General features: G+C 41.3%; 1 protein-coding gene across 1 annotated transcript in view; it reads left to right on the forward strand.

The window, feature by feature from the left end:
- Window positions 1-20,180, forward strand: part of tanc1b (tetratricopeptide repeat, ankyrin repeat and coiled-coil containing 1b) — a 106,071-nt gene that overhangs the window by 32,961 nt on the left and 52,930 nt on the right. The window contains 1 exon segment of the mRNA XM_034575053.1: window positions 11,297-11,401. Coding sequence (XP_034430944.1) covers window positions 11,297-11,401 — 105 coding nt within the window.

The following is a 20,180-nucleotide window of genomic DNA, read 5'->3' on the forward strand; positions in this document are numbered from 1 at the left end:
CCTACAACTGTGCCGCGTGTTTACACTTTACTGGCTCGTAATGGGCGAGTGTTTACACTGGATTTAATTGTGAGTCTCTCCTGGGCTGTGGTTGTCAGCAGCTGTGGGGTTCAACCTGAGTCTTTGTGTTCTGGAAGACATGGCAAAGAGGAGAGAAATCCTTTAAGTGGTCAGCGTGGCCCCACTCACATGTGGCACTCATCTGTGGGCTATCTAGCCTTTGTTTAGAGTGGTTACAGCTTTGATCTGTTTAGTGTAAAGATGAGTTGATGGGAGGGGGGGGATGGTTCGGCTTGATCCTTGCTCGGACTTGTCGTTCACGTTAACATCTCTTGTAAAAATATCCTCATTTAGTTTCAGGGTTTTTCATTTAATGATTCTTTTTAATATGGATGACTGTCTGTATATTTTATGAAACAGACAGATGCAGTTTATATTTGCAAAGAGGTAAATTAGCTCAGCCTCCACTCAAAACAAATCTGTACAACCACCTTAAGTGATATAAGATTTGTGGTTTTTAATCCACCAAAGAGAAAATGTATATTTTACAGACATGAAGGGACTGACAGAGAAGGAGAGAGAGATGAAGAGAGAGAGGAGGCTCGGGTTTGTGAAGGTGAAAAGGGCCCTGGGGACTGGGGAAGGGGGAACTCTCATTAAAGGCACATTCCCTCATGGCTTGCTCTGAAGAATGAGAAAAAAAATGGACTGACAAGATAGGATGCTACGGAGGACGGCCGGGGAGTGAAGGTTGGGGGAGGGTCCGGAGTCTCTCCTCCTCTGTCCTCAGAGGTAACTGTGAAAACCCGCCGGGGGAGAGTTCACACCCCCAGTTAATAAACACATACAGCAGGAAATGTCTCAGCTCTGTGACGAAAACGACGTTGGCCGTGCTGCATTTTCTCTTTCTTGGTCCTGTTGAGCCGTAAGAGAGGACATTGTGTTAAACTCAATTTTAAGACTCTGCGCTTGGTGAAATGACTTTTATTCCCCCCTCTGCCAAAAATGGATAGAAATGAGACGACCCTGTGACTTATTACCATTATGTAGATGTTCAGTTACTAACCTGATTATCAGTGAGTGGTTCAGCATGGTTTTCTAGAAGGAAATCTGAGCCAGTATTTACTACTAACACATTATTCTTAAGCATATACCAGTATTATGAACAGGCAAGTTTGCTCTTATTCTAGGATAAGGAATTATTGTTGGGTGTAAATGTTTAAGTGCTATTATGATCTCTACTGCTGATTGTCAGAGCTTGAAAGGTGTTCTGACTCAGTAAAGATTTGCCTGCAGATGTTTGCGGTCATGCACACAGATGTGGAGCCTGTGGCCTTTCCAGCACAGGAAACATGTTTTGGAAATGTACGCTTGATAAAAAAGATACAGGACCCACCCCAACAAAAACACTTCTCCAAGCAGTTTATCCGTATTTACCACATCTAAATGACAAAATATTTTTGGTGAATGAAATTTTTTATGAATAATATTCCAAATACAGGGATTAAACCTCTTCATCACTCTGATGAGTTCCTGTGAGTTGGATTCCAGAGAGTATGAGTTCAGTATAGATTCAGAGGGGAAAACATGGGGGGTGACACAGTGAGCCCTGTGGCTGCGTGAAACTGAGAGATGTACAATGTAGGTTTTTTTGAAAGGTAAACAGACAGTTAATGAACCAAACAAATATTCAGAAACGCTATACATCTATTTATCCTCCTTACCTTTTTTTTTATACATCAAATCCTATAAGAAGGGGCAAGGAGGTTGTGTTTTCACTGGCTTTGTTTGCAAACTTTGTTTGTTTGTCTGTCTGTTAGCAGCATTACGCAAAAACTACTGAACGGAGTGTGGGTCAGGGAAGAACTCAAAAAAGTTAGGGGAGTGATCAGTTATTAGCTGATGCAGTGCTTTTAGAATGTGTCTGGGGTAATCACATCTGTAGTTGTTATTTTATATCACTGGTGACATTTCATACAGAGTTTGAGAATCATGCTCATTTATATACTTTGACTTTTAAGGAACACTCAATTTATTCGAGTCAGACTCCCATACAGCCTTCACTGATGTCTTTTGAGGGGAAGTGGTTTCACAGATTCAAAAAGCATTTTGTGGCTTTGCTTCGTTTCCCGACACATTGGATAATCTATCACACTTAGGAAGGCCCCAACTTAGTGGTTGTTCTTTTTCATGAAAAAACTTCACAAGGGACAACAGAGAAACATTGAGTTAATTAGGAGTGTGACGGATGCCTGAGCCGCAAAGCTCTGGTGGTGTTGACTGCCACAGCTTTGATCAGCTAAGCCCAGAGCTTAACCATGAAACACAGCACCCGGACATGTGTTGAACAGCACCTTGGTTTTACAGTCCTAATAGTTTACAGGACCTCTGAAGGCACAACGGAGGGGACATTTACTGCAGGAATGTCGCCTGAGTGGACCCATCCTGCACCAAACCAGCACAGGTCAGAGATCAGGTATTTAAAAAACCAGAGGGCCCTCAATATGAAGTGAGCAGAGTGTAGTTGATGACACAGTAATTGTGGTTTCCAGCTCTCCTTAAGCTATTAGAGCTGATAGAACTTAATGGCCCCGCAGTCTCCAGGGTATCTCCATCTCCACAGTGACCTCCACTGGCTGCAATAGGTTACTGTGCTGGTGTGGGATTAAAAGCATTATGTTGTCCTGCAACTGTAAATATGAACAAGTTAACACAACTGTTGACTATTCAAATAAACGTATCTCTCCTTCATTCATACTTTAGTACAACTACACTGCATCCCTGAAATATAAACCCTGCACCAGGCCGCAGCAGATGAATAAAACATATTTGTAAAAATTGATTAAAACAAGGATGCTGCAGGGTGGTAGGTAGAGAGGTGATATGTTTCTGAATGTACAGTAGATGTGTGACCTCTGTGTAGTTGCTTGGTCTCTGCGTCAGCATGTCAGGGATAATAAAACAGCTATTCATATGAATTTATTGCTGCCATCAGTAGTGTATCATTTTAATTGGTATGTATGCAATTGGACCACAGGGGAAGCACTCTCTGGTGGTTGTGTGGTAAGATGAGCTAAGTGATTTTTTTTTTTTGCCTTGATGGGAGCTTTGGCTTTATGTGGTGCAGAGGATGATTCACTAATTGAGCAACCAAACAAACATGTAAATCATCACCAGAGATTTTTCTTCTGTCATTCAGGCAGGGTGGCAACTCTGTTGATACTCTTTGTTTGGGCTAAAATGTATAATTTATACTACTACTATTTTATATGTGTTTAATCTATATTAGCGTAGCCGTAAACACTGCATCTACGTCGTACCCTACGTCGTACCCTACGTCGTACCCTACGTCGTACCCTACGTCGTACCCTACGCTGAACTCTAAGAAGTACCCTGTGGCTATGCTTGAGCCTGACGTGCATCTCCCTAGAAATGTAACTGCATGTCATGATGACACAGACAGCAACAACAGTTTGGCCCACATGTCAGCATGTCTCAGCGATATCTCTCAGTAGACAGACATGCACACAAAACTCACTCTCCTGCCGCCCCAATCAGTTCAATGCAACTCCACCATGATGTGCTCAGTTTCAGTCGCCATTGTTTAACGTACACACACATTAGCATAGAAACCGTACCACCAACTAGAATTTGGTTGTGTAATAACAGAGTGACACAGACACATAACTGCCTAGGCCACCTGTGTAGGCTACAGAGTTGGCTCTTCATCTATGCTATGCAGAATTATAATCCAGGCTTTAGACCCATGAAGATAACCTGAAAATAATCTCTACAATTTCTAAGGACCCCTTCAGCTAATTGCTTGCCATATTTAGTTATCTCCTTCTCCCTCTCTCTCTCTGTCTGTCTCTCTCTGTCTGTCTCTCTCTGTCTGTCTCTCTCTGTGTGTGTGTGTGTGTGTGTGTGTGTGTGTGTGTGTGTGTGTGTGTGTGTGTGTGTGTGTGTGTGTGTGTGTGTGTGTGTGTGTGTGTGTGTGTGTGTGTGTGTGTGTGTGTGTGTGTGTGTGTGTGTGCGCGCGCTAAAGCCGATCAGCGGTGTTCATCCACGGTGGTCTGACCCTATAACCTCTTTGTTTCTTATCTCCTCTTAAACTCTGTTTTGAGCGGCATCTTCGGTGTTGCCTCTGAGCACATTAAAGGATATACATGAGAGGTGCTTAGCGCTTTAAACTACTATATAGTCTTTGCAGTGTGTTGTTGTTGTTGTGGTTATCAAGCACCACATCCATTTAGTAAAGTGACTGTACGATGGGTTTGAATGGAGGTTACTGATGGCTTTGGAGGATATTAACACAAAAGACCACATAAAATAGGACAGAAAGTCATTTGGTAAAACACATGAGAATTTCTTAATGGATTCCTGTTTTTTCATTTAGCCTCGTGGTTACAAAGCATAAATAAATGGCCAATGCAAGCTCAAGGTCAGTGTTTGCTTTGACTCAAACCACCTTTACAAACAGAAATTTGCATCATTGGATTCAAAATAATCTTAATACTGATAACTAACAAATTTTCCACAATCAGCTTTAAAATTTTCCTGACAAATAATGTCCGAGGAGACATGAGCTCAGTGTTCAACCAGCAGCGTTCTTCGTCTTCTCTTACATTGCCAGATGAGTGCGGTTTATTTTGTAATTCTGAGGATAGAAACTGTCTTCAAAGGCTGTTGTGGCTCCTTTGAGGTGAACTCTCCTGAAGTCACCTCTGGGGAACTGACAGCAACCAGACAGCCCTGGGGGAATATTAATGCCTCTCTGAGAGCTGAGCTGTAAAAGACCATGTGATGCTGCACGGACTCTTTGAAAGCTTCCTCTGATGGGCACCCACTGAAAAGTACTATCCCGTTCTCCACTTCACTGCACTTCACTACACTCCAGCTTTGACTCCTTATCAAATGCAGTCCCCCCTTTTTTCTTCTGCAGTGGGATCCCAGTTCACTCGCTGCATCAGAAACCAATACTGAATAAACTGTTATTATATATCCTCAGTCAGTCAGGAAACTCAGGATACTCTTATAATATAAATGTGTATCAAACCACATTTATATGAGAAAGTATAAGGGACACTTAAAAGGGAAAAAAATCTGATATTTCAAGAATAACGTCATAACATTAGGTGGTTGCGTAGTTTCTGGAGAAACTGAGATTGTTAATCAAGATTTTGGATCCAGAAGGTGTGGAATTCTTAATATTCTCTTAAGATTATGATGCTATTATTCGTAATATTACAACTTTCTACTCGTAATATTATGTTTTTTCTCATTAAATTACGACTTAATGCTCATAATATTACGACTTTCTTCTAAAACACGTATTTATTCTCACAATATTAGGACTTTATTCTTGTGACATTATGACTGCTCAATTATGACTTTATTCTCATAATATTATGACACGAAATGTCTCTTCCTTCAATATGGACCTAATACTCTGTTGTTCATTTAAATGGTTAAATGGAAGTACAAATTTTGGCTCACTTGATATAATTGTTTTTTACAATGTGTGACCATGTCCATAGTGGAGACCAACACATAATTCATACCCCACTGTGAAACAGCATGTGTGAGATTAGTCATGACTATTAAACATGGTGTTAAAAAAAAAAGAAGATAACTAGCCTCTCATTGTGGTTCAGTGCAGAAACTGCATTAAGCAGACAGGATAAGGGCAGCACTGTATATGTCAGGCTGTGAATAGGAAATGAATTGTAAATTAGCATTCACAAGTTAAGGTCATAATGAACCATGGCTCTAATCTCACGACTGTATTTCACGGCTGTAATGGTGAAAATGTTAAACGCTTGACACCTAATGCTCTTCATAGGAAATTCACTGAATAAACTGGTTTGTTAATAAACTGGTGCGCTAAGAATACCAATCTCTTCTATCATTTATTTTCTGGAATAAATTATTTTCATGCCTCCATGCCAGTGACAGTCAAGGCCAGAGGCGTCATGGTTTCGGATTGTCCATCTGTCCCTACTTTACTCATGGATGCAATATCCATGTCTAGGAACATCTAGGAACGTCTCGAGGGAATTTCTCTAAATTTGGCACAAATGTTCACTTGGACTCAAGAATGAAGGGATTTGGTGGTCAAGGTCACTGTGATGTGATGTTTTTGGCCATAACCCAAGAATTCATACACACAAATGGATAAAAGAATCAAGTGATAGCATTTCATATCCAAAAGGTGAAAGGTCAACTGCGTCGTCATGATGTTCTGCAAATGCACCTTTTCTTCAATGCCATAACTCAGGAGGTTGTGACAATATTTCACATTTGGTCGGACAGTGAATTGGTGACACTTATCTTTGGTGTCAACCTTCAAATCACCTTGTAGTGACCGTGTAGATCTTTGCTTCTTTACAGCAACATCCTCATCTGAAGCTTTGTCTGCTGTAACCTTTTTGTTTTTTAGAATTGGCTTTGTCGGCAAAAACAAGCATGTGAAGCATCACTGTATGTAAAGATGGAAGACGTGACTGCTCCCTAAAACTGAAGCCAAAGCATCATGATCACAACCTGTTGGCTGGGTGCAGTATATGTCATAAATCCAACCTCCTCCATGTTAGTGGATGGGACATGGACAAACCTAAAAAGTGAAAGTCAAATAAAGTTTTCTCAAAAATGATACTCTGATGTATGTCCAAGTGCTTAAAAATGTATTTGATGCTATTAAACAGGCTGAAACGTCATGATTGACAGCTGAGAGTTACTCTCAATTGGTTGTGGGTGTGTTTCTAGTTCTATCCCCTGATTGCTACTGTGCAGACTCTGGCTCCAAATGTGTAAGATGGCAGCCAGATATTCTGGCTTCACTTCTGTATAGTGGGAGGCAGTAGTTTCTTTATTTCTCTATGATGTGAACACATACAGGGAATTTGATCCTGTTTTTTTGTCATCCGTTAACACAGAACAAGAACAACAACAAAATTAAATCAATGTATTTCATGATATCTCCTTTACATCTCAGTCAAACAATACACAATTTTTTAAGTCTACACAACATGTATTATGTGAGTCTGGAAAGACATGGGTGTAAACCACGACTGACTGACTGACTGGCTATGACCATGAGACGTTAGTTCCACTTCACTTTGAGTTGAAGAATGACATTTTGGGACATAAAGAGGGCTGTTGTGGCGCTGCTTTCACTCCCCTTTTGCTGCACAAAGAGGACACACTGTCTCGTTGATAAGTTGAAATGTGAAGAGTGTCAAGAGTCTATCTCGAAGAATGCTGGGAAAACTCCTTGATCACGTCGTAAACCACGGACAATCCTCTCTTTCATTGGAATTTACTGGACATAACAAGTTGTTGGTCATAGTTATTCGATTGTTTGGTATAGGTTTGTGCGTACTGATTGATTGCTTGCCGCTCGTGGATTCCTGAGTCTTGCGCTGAATGCTGGTGAGAAAAGCGTCCTTGGCAGTCGCAGCTTCTCTCGCTGCTTTACCCTTGATATTGTCTCTCTGTTTTTCTTCCTTCGCCCATCTCCCCTGGTACCTTCTGTTTTCTTGCTTTTCTCCCCATTCACTTAACACGTGTTCGTAGACACAAATGTACACATATTTACGGGGCACTAAAGGAGAGCAGCGCGTGTTTTCAGCTAGTGATTGAGTAGATGTACTTGAAGTACTCTTGGAGATATTGTGGCTGCAAGCTGCAACAATGCTTTTAATGGACTGATCATATGAACCTCATATCCCATAGGCTCTTCTATTACCTTTCAATACTTTGTTGTTATTTGTAAGATATTCACATGCTGCAGTTACACATAGTAAGCACTTGTCTAACCCTTTTATCTTATTGGTTTATCTGTTTATTTAAGAGGGGCAGAGCACGTTAATGAACAATAGTATAAAATACCAGATGTCAATTTGTCTGAGTTGGCAAGAATGATAATTTCCATCATTTGTCTCTCGGCAGGTAAGAAAATACATATATGGAGTCATATACCTAATATACATATATATATAGACACCAGTATACAAATACACAAATAGAAAATAAGGACAAAACCCACTGCACTTGAGGTGTTTTATGTTAAAATAATTTTATGATTTTGGAGTTACTGACACATAAGAGCAAAATAAATGATCCTCCATGTCCCACTAGAAGAAACACATATTGAGCTTTTGAGGACAACAAGACATTTTTTCCCAGTAAGACAAGCAAATACCACTTGCTATTTTTCTTTTTCTGAATCATCCATCAGTTTTGCTCATAGTTGGGGGATATTTCCTCAGATTCTTCCGTCTCTGTATCTGAATCTTCTCCTGTCATGGTTGTTTGTAGAGTTTAGAAACTGAGAGTTGCTGATGATTTTGTAGGGCTGGGCGATATGGCCATGAAATTGAATCAAGATAAAAAAGAAACATATTAGTCCATATTGATAATTATCAGGATACATTTCCAATTATTATTTCTTATTCTTATTTGAAGGTTGTTGTTTTAATCTCTTCTTTATGAACAGAGAGCAGTGCTTACATAATAATTATATTGAAATACATGTATATTGAACCTTTGTTATATTGCTATAATTGCAATAATTATTGATATTGTTTTATTACCCAGCCCTGTCATTGTCCAACATATATGATAGTTAATTATGTACTAATTCATGTGCATGTCAAAAGATAAAAATTCTGCATTTAGCATCCAACTTGTGATATGAGTGAGAGCACATCTCATCTCTCTGCATCGTCCTTCAAGGGTCACAGGCCTGACACTTCTGTGGCTGCGACCTTTTCATGCTTGTTAAAGACTGCAATCGCTTATTCGTCAGCAGCTCCGTCAGGAAAGGTCCGGGCCATAATGGCACCCTGTTAAATCTGGAGATGAGATTTTTAATGGAAAAGAAACTCCTCTGTGCTTTGTCGGATCCTCAGACATCACAGCCTTGACGAAAATACCTTTCTGCCTCCTCCCCTTATTATCAACTTCTTTAAGATGTGGCCGAAAAATACTCCTCCAATAGCTGGCCAGATGTCTGTTATTTCGTGTGTGGATCCTGGGTTTCTTATGTAAACCGAATCTGAACTTAAGCATATGGTTTAGATTACTCAAACTATGCCCGCTAATGTCTTTAGATGAAATGCATTCAAGAGGACATATTAGGCGTTGCGCTCTTTGGTCCGAGATATTTACCTGAACTAAGTGTGTCTCACACACAGCCCCCTCTGTCTCTGTAGTCCCACTTTAATTGGAGCCGTGTGACTCCTGGGTAATAGACTGTGCCTGACCATGCACAGCTGAATGGAGGTTTTCAGGACAGACTCTCTGGCTTTCGCTGCATTATAGCAGGCTGGCTTGGATCGCTGATGGTTGTTATCTCTGGATCAGTCCCCTTCACTCTCAGAACTACCTATCAACACAAATCAAACACTCTCATCTCACATGTTGGAAATCCACCTTAGATTATAGTGGTTTTGAACCACACTATCATCACAACATGCTAAAACTACTGTCTTCAGTTCTTCTGACAGACACTGACATTCGGCTTTGGGCTTTTACTTTGATATGCCTGTGGACTTCTGCTAACAAGCAATAGAAGACAGTTCTGTTTGAAGAGGCAGAATCTTTTCTCTGCAGCTCCTTGCTATGCATTTCAAGTTGCATATCCATAGATGGCACTGTGCAGCAAGCAAACTTCAACACTCTTATTGCAGTGTCACTTCCCAGAGCTTTTCCTCTCACATTCCTGTTGCTGTAACTCCACTATCCCCCCCACCACCAGTCCTGTCAATAACCCAATAATCTGTCGCTGAGATCACAGCTGTGGTTTTAAGAAATTGTTCAATCTTATTCGGAGGAAATTCTCCTTTTTTTTTTTGTTTGAGGTCAGAGTGACTGATACTGGATGTGGTAATAGGAAATGTCTATCTCTGCTCCGCCATCCAATCTTCATGTTATGACTGGGGTTACACACACAGTCATCTGATAACAGGAGTCTGTAGGAGGAGGAGGAGGAGGAGGTTTGGATGAGGTTACAGTAGATCAAGGCGGGAGTAGCATGGAGGAGTGTTGCCAGGGGAGGCAGTGCTGTTGCCACTCTCAATGGATTTATGGATGTAATTACATTCACCTCTTTTCACATTACTTTCTGCATCTTTAGTTTTATCCTTGAGCGTGGACTCTGGAATGTATTTGCTTTTTACACAGGGTGGAAGCAGAGTGCTTGAAATGTGCACAGTGAAGTCGCTCGGGGGATGTTTGTGTCATGGTTTAGTATTTAGTCTAGTGTCTTTGCTGGAACTCCTGCAAGTATAAACAATTATTTTGCTGCTCTTAGAAAAATTGAAGGCCTTTTCCATCACCTAAATAAATAACCCAACTTTTTTTCTTTGAGCCAAATTAAAGGGCAGTTTTTACAGGACAAGGGGCAAATCTGGTCACACACTCAAATCATGCAAAAGGAGCTGCGTCTCTACTGGGGCGACTGTGTCAGTGATTTATTGTAAAGTTCGGCACAGTGAGCAAGCACTCTGCACGGAGCTGTGGGATTTTCTAATTCTGTCACGGTGCGAGCAGAGGGAACAGAGCAGCCCGCTAACCTCAGCTCTTCGCTAAAGACAAAGACGGTCTTCAGAGAACTCCACCACTGTCCCAGATACATCATCTGACTCACACCAGGATGCCTGGACCTTAATCTACCCGTGTCTGTCCTCACAGCAATGAGAGGGTATAATTTCACCGGACCGCTCACAGATAAACATGCAGAAAAGCTCCCTTTTGCTTTGTGTTTGAGTGTTCTTTTTTTTACAGTTCACTAAGGGGCTAATTGTTGTGGTTTCCTGCTGTAGTTTACATTCCCAGAGCTGGCGAGCAGTGTTTTTACTGGGAGTCTGTAACCATGCAGACAATATTCTGGGTTGTCAGACAGACCAGAGCTGCTACCAGCGCAGGGAGCTGTCTGAGGAAGTGTGTGCGCGTTAGTGTTTTTTTTATGTTTGTGTGTTAGTTTTATGTGAGCTACGGAGTGCAGCCAAGCCCGTCCAACTAAGACACCACTGCCTCTCATCGCTTGTCCCATCTGGAACACGTTAATACAGCGAGGACTCCGACTCGCTCTCGCTCTCGGTCTCTAACTCTCGTTGTTTCTTTTCCCCTCTGCCTGTCTGACACTCTCTCTCTCTCTCTCTCTCTCTCTCTCTCTCTCTCTCTCTCTCTCTCTCTCTCTCTCTCTCTCTCTCCCCCTCTCCCCCTCTCCCTCTTCCTCTCCCTCTCCCTCTCCCTCTCGTTCCCCCCTGCATCTTTCGGTTCATGCTGGCAGGTCCAAGCAGGAAACCCAAATATGTGGAGAGTCCTCGCGTTCCCTCTGATGCCATCGTGTCAGCGCTGAGGAAGGTGGCCGATAACAAGGAGTCCTCGCACAATGGTGAGTTTCACCTTTTTGTATCTGTCAACTTGTGCTTTTTGTAGACACCAGCAAAAAGGTTGTGTAAAGTAAAATATGTTTGTGTAGGAGTCCACAATGCTGTCTTCATAGCTGCATGTTTGTTGTGTGTTAGAGAATAGCAGAAGTAAGAATATCATAAGAATATCATAATTGACTGCATGAGTGTTCATTTAAAGATCCAGTGCATCTGAGCACTGTTCCTTGCCCTTTATACAAAGAAACAATTGAGTTGTGTTTATTTGAAAGTGTGTGTTTAGATTACAGAGGAGTCAGTTTCCCTCTGTGTGGAGACACATTGTCGCGACGAAGCTCTAAATTAGTTTTCCATGCAATGTAATGATGACAAGCTCTTTAAAGGCTCGCTAACTTTGCACATATTAGACGTGTGTTCTTGTGCTTTTTGTGTTACTGCTGCCTATTCTATCCTGTGATGGAAATTGTGTGTTGTTGCACTAAATGCTATGTTTTGATTTCTGTAAGAGCGAGATGTCTCAAATTCCTGCCGTAGGTTGTATGATGTGATATTTTCAGCAGCACAGACAGTGTTCCCTCTCATTGTACATATGAGGCAGACAGTAGTAACCCAGCACAGCCCAGTCACTGTTGATGTTACACACCAAGGCACGAGGGTGTGTCCGACATTCAGCTGGCACGGAGAAGTGTTTCGGCTTAGAGAGAGAGGGCTACCGGCAGATAGTGGACGCCAGATAAATGTTGTCTCGTGAAGGCTGGTGTGCTGCCGACTGTTAGCGAGATAGTGTAATGACACACCTGGTTTGGATTTCTCACAGTTTGCATACGGGCAGAATCTGTGCGGTTGGGCAAATAGTGAGCACACATTCTTTTGTATAAATTCAAATCAACTGCAGTAAATTCAGTTCAGCTCTCCCTGTTCTGTCTCGTATTCCTCCTGCGCTGCCCTCATCTGCAGACCTGAGATGCCCCTCGAAGCTCACGTACATAAACATACACATTCATATGCCTGTGCTGTCATAGAATCAATCACTCCTATGCTTTTGCCTCCTCCCTTTCTTTGCTTTCCAACATAGGGAAGAAAAACAATGCTTAATGTGAGTGCAGAAAATGTTTTTAAAAAAACAACACGCTTTTGTTGTTTTGATTTTAAACTTGTGTTCTCAGTGCTGCCTCTGATTTCAGTCGAGGCTAAAATTACTCTCCAGGCGATATAACAGACCGAGCTATCTCACAAGTGACAGATCTACCGACCAACCCTCGTGAGAATCTTTTCACTGCAACAAAATTTAGAGAATCACCAAACAACTTAAATCTAGGATTTTTCTAGATCAGGGGCAAATTATATGTCCAACATCCATGCACAATTCGTGATTCAGTGAGGTGCACATTTAAGTCATTGCCTTTTTACTGTTAGCTCTATACACATCATTGAATATAGTTTTAAAATTGTTCCCTGTTCAAGCATGCTTAGAAAATACAATTGTCATATTTATTGTTAGTGTCAGTGACTAGTTTATTGTCAAAGAAAAAGACTACTGGCAGTACTGGGGCTGTTCAGGGGCCAATCAGATTTCTGCAGGGATCTGCCCCTGACTTCATGCTCAAATACAGGGAATACACAAAGATTCTGAGCTATGATTTTAAATTGAATTTGGCTTTCTGTGTTGTTCCTCTGGTCTTCTCCCAATGAAGCAGAGAGCAGTTACAGATCTGGTCAGTTTATGGCAAATGAGAAATGACACTGCAGAACAGTCGTACCCAGCCTTATAAGGGACATTTTTATGGCTCATAACTGTTGAAATAAGAGCAGAGGTCTCTCTCCTTGTGCAGCACCGGATGACCAAGACATTTCAGTCTGATTCCAGTATCGTAAATTCTGACTCATCTTTCTCAGGACTGAAGAAATAACCTGTTTTTATAGTGTGCGTGTGTGCATGCGTGCGTGTGTACGTGTGCGTGTGTGTACGTGCCTGATGTGGCACACACGCGTGTGTGCGTTTTTTACCTGATGTGTGCAGTTAATCAATAAATGTAAGCAGATAAGTGAGGCGAAGATTTCCACCTCCTTCTCACAGCCGTGTTGAGCAGGTAAAATAAGTTTACTGCTCATAATGTAAAAACGAGCCAACTTACCCAACACATTATATACAATTAGGCCTGGATAAATTCTGGATTAATGATGGCTAATTGTAGTCGTCAGCTGTAGGATGAGCTCCAATGTAGCTGAAAGATATTTGAGCTCAACCACATATGCTTTGACTCTCTTTTTCCCCCACATAAGCAAATTCCTACATTTAATATTTGACGTAATATGGTGTCTGAGGCTAGATCCAAACTATCTCAGTTTCAATCCCCATCCATGCATCATGTGACCAGTCACGTACACTGGGTATGCACATGGAGGTGTAAACAGGAAGCATTTGGTTATTAATCCCTGATGTAGGCTACAAATTTCAATGGTGAAAAGTAACAGCAGGAGTTTTTTTCTTGGCTTTTAGCAAAGACAACAGCGTCAGCAACCCTTGTAATTAATTATCCATGTCGCATTCTACACTGGTAGTTGAGGCTAAGGCTGGTTGTTTTCTTCCGGAAAGGGTTTACGTGACAGGAGCCTGACAAATCAGAGAATGCTATGTCATGACCAAAAACACCCAATCAGCAAGTGGTTGTCAGTGTCTACGTCATCTGAACATCTCAGTTTCTGTCTGTTCAGACTATGATGTAGCCTTGGAGTTTTCAAACAAAACATAGTGGTATAGCTGTAGTGTGAGTTTGTCGAAGGCCTTTTAACACCGACTGGATTAATTTGCATTACTTGTGCATCACACATTCCATGTGACAAGGACGTAGTCATTATTTTCTGTCAATGAAGAGAGCATCTTTCAGCCCGTTGTTGCCTATTTCAGAAAGGGCAAACAATGCTTGCTTCGTTTTCTAACTGCTGGGGCAGGACTAGATGGTACGTTCGACATAGCAGCTTTTGTAACAAGGTCAGCGTCAGCATGGAATGTTGATACCGTGCTGGAAGAATGCGAGTCGGAAAATCCATTGGAAGAACTGGAGAGCTCTGCGACATTCAGGCCGCACATCAAATGAGTTGTGAAGGGGCTTTTTGTTTTGGTAGTGCCGAACGATGCCTGTCTTGAATTTATAAAAACCTTACTTCACATGTACAGCAAGAGCTAAGTCGTTTTTTAGATTTAAGGTTTTTCCCACCCATTGTATTTTTTTTTGGTCTACATGTCAGCGGGCTTCTCTCAGATATGATTAATGCTCTCATGTGGACTTTGAATGTATTCATTTGCTCTTCTTTTGGGTTGGATGGTCTGCGTTCCAGCGCTCTGTGTTGTGGATGACCAGGAAAAACTGTAGGCTAAGAAAAGGATTTGACCTACACTAGAGTCCCTTCACATAGCAGCGCGGTTGAGGAGGGACAGAGTTTCTTGTTGCACATGTGTAAATGCAATGTGTATTTTTATTTTGTCCTCAAGCACACTGATGTTTGTTTATGTGTGTGTGTGTGTGTGTGTGTGTGTGTGTGTGTGTGTGTGTGTGTGTGTGTGTGTGTGTGTGTGTGTGTGTGTGTGTGTGTGTGTGTGTGTGTGTGTGTGTGTGTGTGTGTGTGTGTGTGTGTGTGTGTGTGTGTGTGCAACAGACAGTCAACAGTGTTAAAATTGTTTCAGCTGTGGTCCCAAGGCTCTGTCTCTGTCAATCAAGACTGAACCTCAAGTCCTGTCCTCTGCCACAATTGTGTCTCTCTTCTGCACCTCCCACCATGTTACCAGCCCATTGAGACACAAGCTCAAACCTTCAGCACCTGTTTCTCCATATACTGACTATCTTGTCAATGCTGAAACTACCAATATTATATGGCAAAGTAGTATTTCCATTCTGTGTATTTCCACCACTGAAAACATCTGGTTGTGGTAATACGACCACTCATTGTCAGTTTCCCGTACAGTGTCTGTTACTCATTTGTTAACAGCGTTAGGAGATTGTGTCATTCATTGTGCTGTTTTGTCTTTGGCAGAATACAGGCCCAGCCATACAGAACTCTCGTGTGTGTGTGTGTGTGTGTGCGTGTGTACTGTATGTGGCTCTGTGTGAGCTGCCTAAATGTGATCTGATCTTTTTCTGAATTCCTGATTGAAAACATCTAATCAGAGAAAAGTAATCTGATGCAGAATCTCTCACCCGCAGCTGGGGTCCTGACAGGCTGCATGCAAGGAATATTTTTGCATGTATGAGACCATGGCAACTCTAGTAACACTTCTGAATCGTCCATTCATAAGATGATACAGATAACATTGAATTATTCATTTTTTCTTTGAATGGCACCTTATAGAGCTCAGCGGCGTTTTCCCGGAAGTAATAATCCCTTTTAATTTTGAAATAGAGATTTGGATTATCAGCTGTAATATTATGAGATGATGTAATATGCTCACGTAGAAGCCACTAGACATGATATCAAACGCATGTTAAGAAAAACGTGTTTTATTTGCAAACGTCAAGGAGATGTACTCCAGTACCCACAATCCTCAGGTATAATAGGGATGTCTCTGATTGGTTGAGCTCGTGTTACCACGGAAATGTTTACCACAACTGCGAAAATCATGCCGGCTATGATCAGGTCATTCAGTGTTACATTACATTTTACACAGAGCAACCATGATTTCCCTCTCTTACATACTGCGCTTTTTTAGAGAGGAGGAAAAGACATCAAATGTGTTATGGTCACGATTCATCTCGTAGCTGCTCATTCTGGTTCCACACTTAAAACTGTTTTAATATTTTTTTTTAATGATTTTCTCAAACTTCGGTGGAGAAATTGAAAATTAGAGCTGTTCTAAAAGTGTCTGGTTGCTGTTATGCTCCATTGAGAAATGGAGACGGCAGGTGAAACGGTTTTTCTAAAGAATAAACCAGGTAGGTCACATCTGCATTAAACATCTTATTTTGCACCAATTGTGAAGACTCAAGCCCATTTGTGTAATCAAGGCTGATTGTTAACAGTTTATAAAAAACATGATGGTATTTGTCAGCCTGCATTCACTTTCTCCACCGAGGGAAAACAGTAACTTTATGGCAGCTGAGATGAATGAGCTGTGCTTTCTGTTTTTGGCCGTAACAGAGAGAGGTGGTTCTTCTGCTTTTCAAAGACGGATCAGGTTTATTGTTGATTACTTGTTTTAATCAACAGCTGCATGATGAAATTCGTGTTGCCATTCTTCTTTACCTAATGAAGAGGCTTCGTTAAATTGAGACGTCAGTCAAACTATGATTATTATCACCATGCCATCCCCACCTCCCAAACCTCATTTTACTTGGAGATTCTGTGTCGGGGATTCGGTCTAACCTCAGTATGCCGTAATGTCTCATTGGACACCCCATCTGCGCTCTCCAGTGAAGGAGATTTGCGGTTCTAACTTTGGAATGTGCGATAGGCGCTCGGCGTGCTTCAGGGGAGCACGTCACCTCGTACCTCTGGACTTTAAAACGGTGAGGCAGGATGCATGTTCTCATTGAGGGTTCATTAAACAGGCTCCACTGTTGTGGTAATGAAACTCCAGCTGCTAATGAGCACCGGCTGGATTGTTTTCTCAGCGGGGAGAGAGCCCAGACAACTCTGTGAAGCCAGTCTGTTCAGGGTGCCCCACCTCCTCCTACTCCATCCTTCTCCCGCTCCTCCTCCTTCCGTCTTCATGCCTATATCACTGACTGCACCACACGGCTGCTATTTCACAGCTGCTCATAAACTTCCTCAGGCGGCAGATAACAAAGTTGTTTAGTTTTTTTGCCTCAATTTGCTGTACAGTTACTGGAATAACAAAGTGGTTCCAGCTACATCCCTGGTTTTCCCCATATCTTCCAGGATGGTTTTTTAAACTTATCAGATACTTTGTAGTGCAGGCAGGCAGCAAATTTACATCAGGTAGACATTTTAATTTATATCCGCCTTCCTTCCAGATAAATACAATCATTTTACCTTGTGTAAAGACAAAGCTGCTGTTGGCCCTCTGCCGCAGTTTCATCATGTGCACAACAGAATCATAAATAATGTCAGTTATGACATTATTAAACCGATTCATAAAGTTGTGACGGTGGTGTTCAAGGAGAGAGCCATTGTTGCTTTAACAAACAAAGTCCTGAGGTCATTTGAGGTCCATACGGAAGGGTTTTTATTTAGAGAAAATTACTCTACTTCTCACTTGATTTATAACGGCAATAAACATTTTCTTTAGCAGTTTATGATTTTAATCTCTAGTTTCAAGTCTTCTTTGATACAGCACACTGTATTTTACACTAAACTCCCATTTAGAGTAAAATAGACTGATAAATAGAATGACAGCACCCGTAGGAGAAACTGGTCCCACAGTTGACCATTTAGTTGTACTAGACAATTGCCCTGTTCTATCATGTTTATGAACACAATGAATAGTTTAGAGGCAGGTGGTTTTACATGGTTTTGAAGAACCAGGGATGAATTGGAGTCTAGTAAAAAAAAAAGAACAGATTGATTGAGTCACATTTCAACATCCATAAATGTGAATTATCACCTCATCAAAAAATTACTATCAACCTTTAGATAATTTTCTGTATTTTATAACATAATACCCAAAGTATAATTACAAGTGCAGTTTAAAGAGTAACTGCTTGTTGTTTATTCAGTTTTAGAAAGTCATTGTTGTTATATTGTCATTAATGTTTTCCCTCACCGTACAGAAAAATCTGAAATAGTCCTGTTCCCGTGTCACAGGGCGTGATTCTGCATAATCTATACTCTCCATGGATCCATTATGTTTGCAACTGTGGAGCTAAAACCCAATCGTATAAAAAACAACCTGTCACTGTCTGTTAATGTACGATGATCATAAATGTGTGACGTGTAAGGTGCCCTGTTTAAAGACCTGGGACAAATTCTCATTATCTGTCCCCATCTACTAAAAGTTGATGGGCCCCGCAATGCGTTGCTGTGTACTTCTCATATCTGTCAGTGGTTTAATTTAACAACTTAATGCTCATTATAGATATAAATTTCAGTTATATGGCACATTGACGTTACACAAAAGGGATTTCGATTATAATAACATATTTTATTTATTGTTTCGTTCTTTTTTTCCTGGAATTAATGACAGAAAATCCAGTAAAGATGTCAAAGTAAGGTTAAGCTGAAGTACATTGAACGCTCAAATTTCGCACATTGTCTAAGTAACAAGTATGATGCAGACTCCTGCTCCTCGTTATTAAGATGTGTGCATGTTGTGGTAGGTGAGAAATTATAATTAAATGTGATTCTATTGTTTGCGTGGAGTCATATAGGCTCTGCGCGAGCTCACACACACACACACGTTTTTAATAACTGTGGCTGGTCAGGTTGAAAATGTGTTGTGTCACAAAACTGAATGATAAGAGGTGAAGAAGTCATTCGGCTCAAACAGGCGCCTCAGAATTAACAGGAGCGTTGAGCTGACAATCCCAATTTATTCATACAGTCCTGCAGAGGTCCTATCAGGAAACAACTGTGTGAGTGGGCCATAGACTGTGTGTAAGAATGGACGATAGGTCGCCCCTTCCTCCCATTATCCAGAAATGATGCCATAATATCCTGGATAGGAGCCCTGCCATGCAGTAGTGATTGGGGAATGGAGCTGCAGGAGCAATCTCCTGCTGATACACCTGCGAGTCTCAGCCGTCAATCATGACGTTTAACCCTGGGTTTTTTTGGGGCATCAATTACTCACTGGAAAAATTTGCACTTGAACAAACATCAGTGTGAAAGAACTACCAAAAATAAGAGAAGCCATCTTTAAAGAAAATGGATTTCAATGTCAATTTCTGTCATATTCACAGATGGGATTGAAATGCATTTGTCTCAGACCACCGGTGTAAACATATAAGTACACAAACTACACAACTGTTAAGAGCTAAAGAGAAGCACACATAAGAAAAACACATGCAAAAGTACTGAGGAGGAGGAGGTGTTGTATTTTTTATGAATTTTATGACCAAGACCGTAGCCAGACACCAGGGGGCGAAGGAGACAATTTTGCTTAACTTTTGGGGAGCTGCCATTATCTTCCATCTTTATCCACAGTCTGGTTGCACTGTAGGACGAAAGTGTGATATAATCCAGTGAATCTATAAAATTATCTTCAGTCAGGTCTCAGCTTTGTCTTTGAACTGGTCTCTTTTGAAGCATTCGCAAGAGTTGAGTGACTTTCCCTACAGAGCATCGATTTTCAATGAATGGTCTCTTATACTGCACAATATTTGCAATGAAGAAAGGGTGGTGAAAGTACAGCAGCCAGTATGTATGAGGTTAGCATTCAATATCTGTTTCTGCAAAAAGACAAAAGCTTCGGTTTACTCAGCATGAAACCTTTGGGCCTGTTGTGATTATTGCTGTTTCCTTTCAGGCCTAAAGAATATAAGGTGGTGCAACTGGCTGAAAAGCAGTGCCATCCCAAAAACATAATTACATCAGAAAGCAGGGAACAGATGTCAAACGGGCAACGGAAATATTCTGCACAGCCTCAATTTAGAGATATGTGCTCGTCTGCCATTACTCACAATACAAGTGTCTTCTCATACACATTTTGTTCTCGGCTGAAGGACGAAGGCACATGCCTAACATGTGCCAGGCCATAATGTCCACTTCTGTGTTGTACAGAAGACTTTGATAAATTACTGGCTTGGCTTATTCTTCCTCTGCTACATTTCTCTTGTGAAGTAGGCATCAGCTGCGAACACGTTAATCATGACCAGCATTTCATTTAAAAGA

The sequence above is a fragment of the Hippoglossus hippoglossus genome, chromosome 21 (assembly GCF_009819705.1).
Source record: "Hippoglossus hippoglossus isolate fHipHip1 chromosome 21, fHipHip1.pri, whole genome shotgun sequence".
NCBI classification, from domain to species: Eukaryota; Metazoa; Chordata; class Actinopteri; order Pleuronectiformes; family Pleuronectidae; genus Hippoglossus; species Hippoglossus hippoglossus.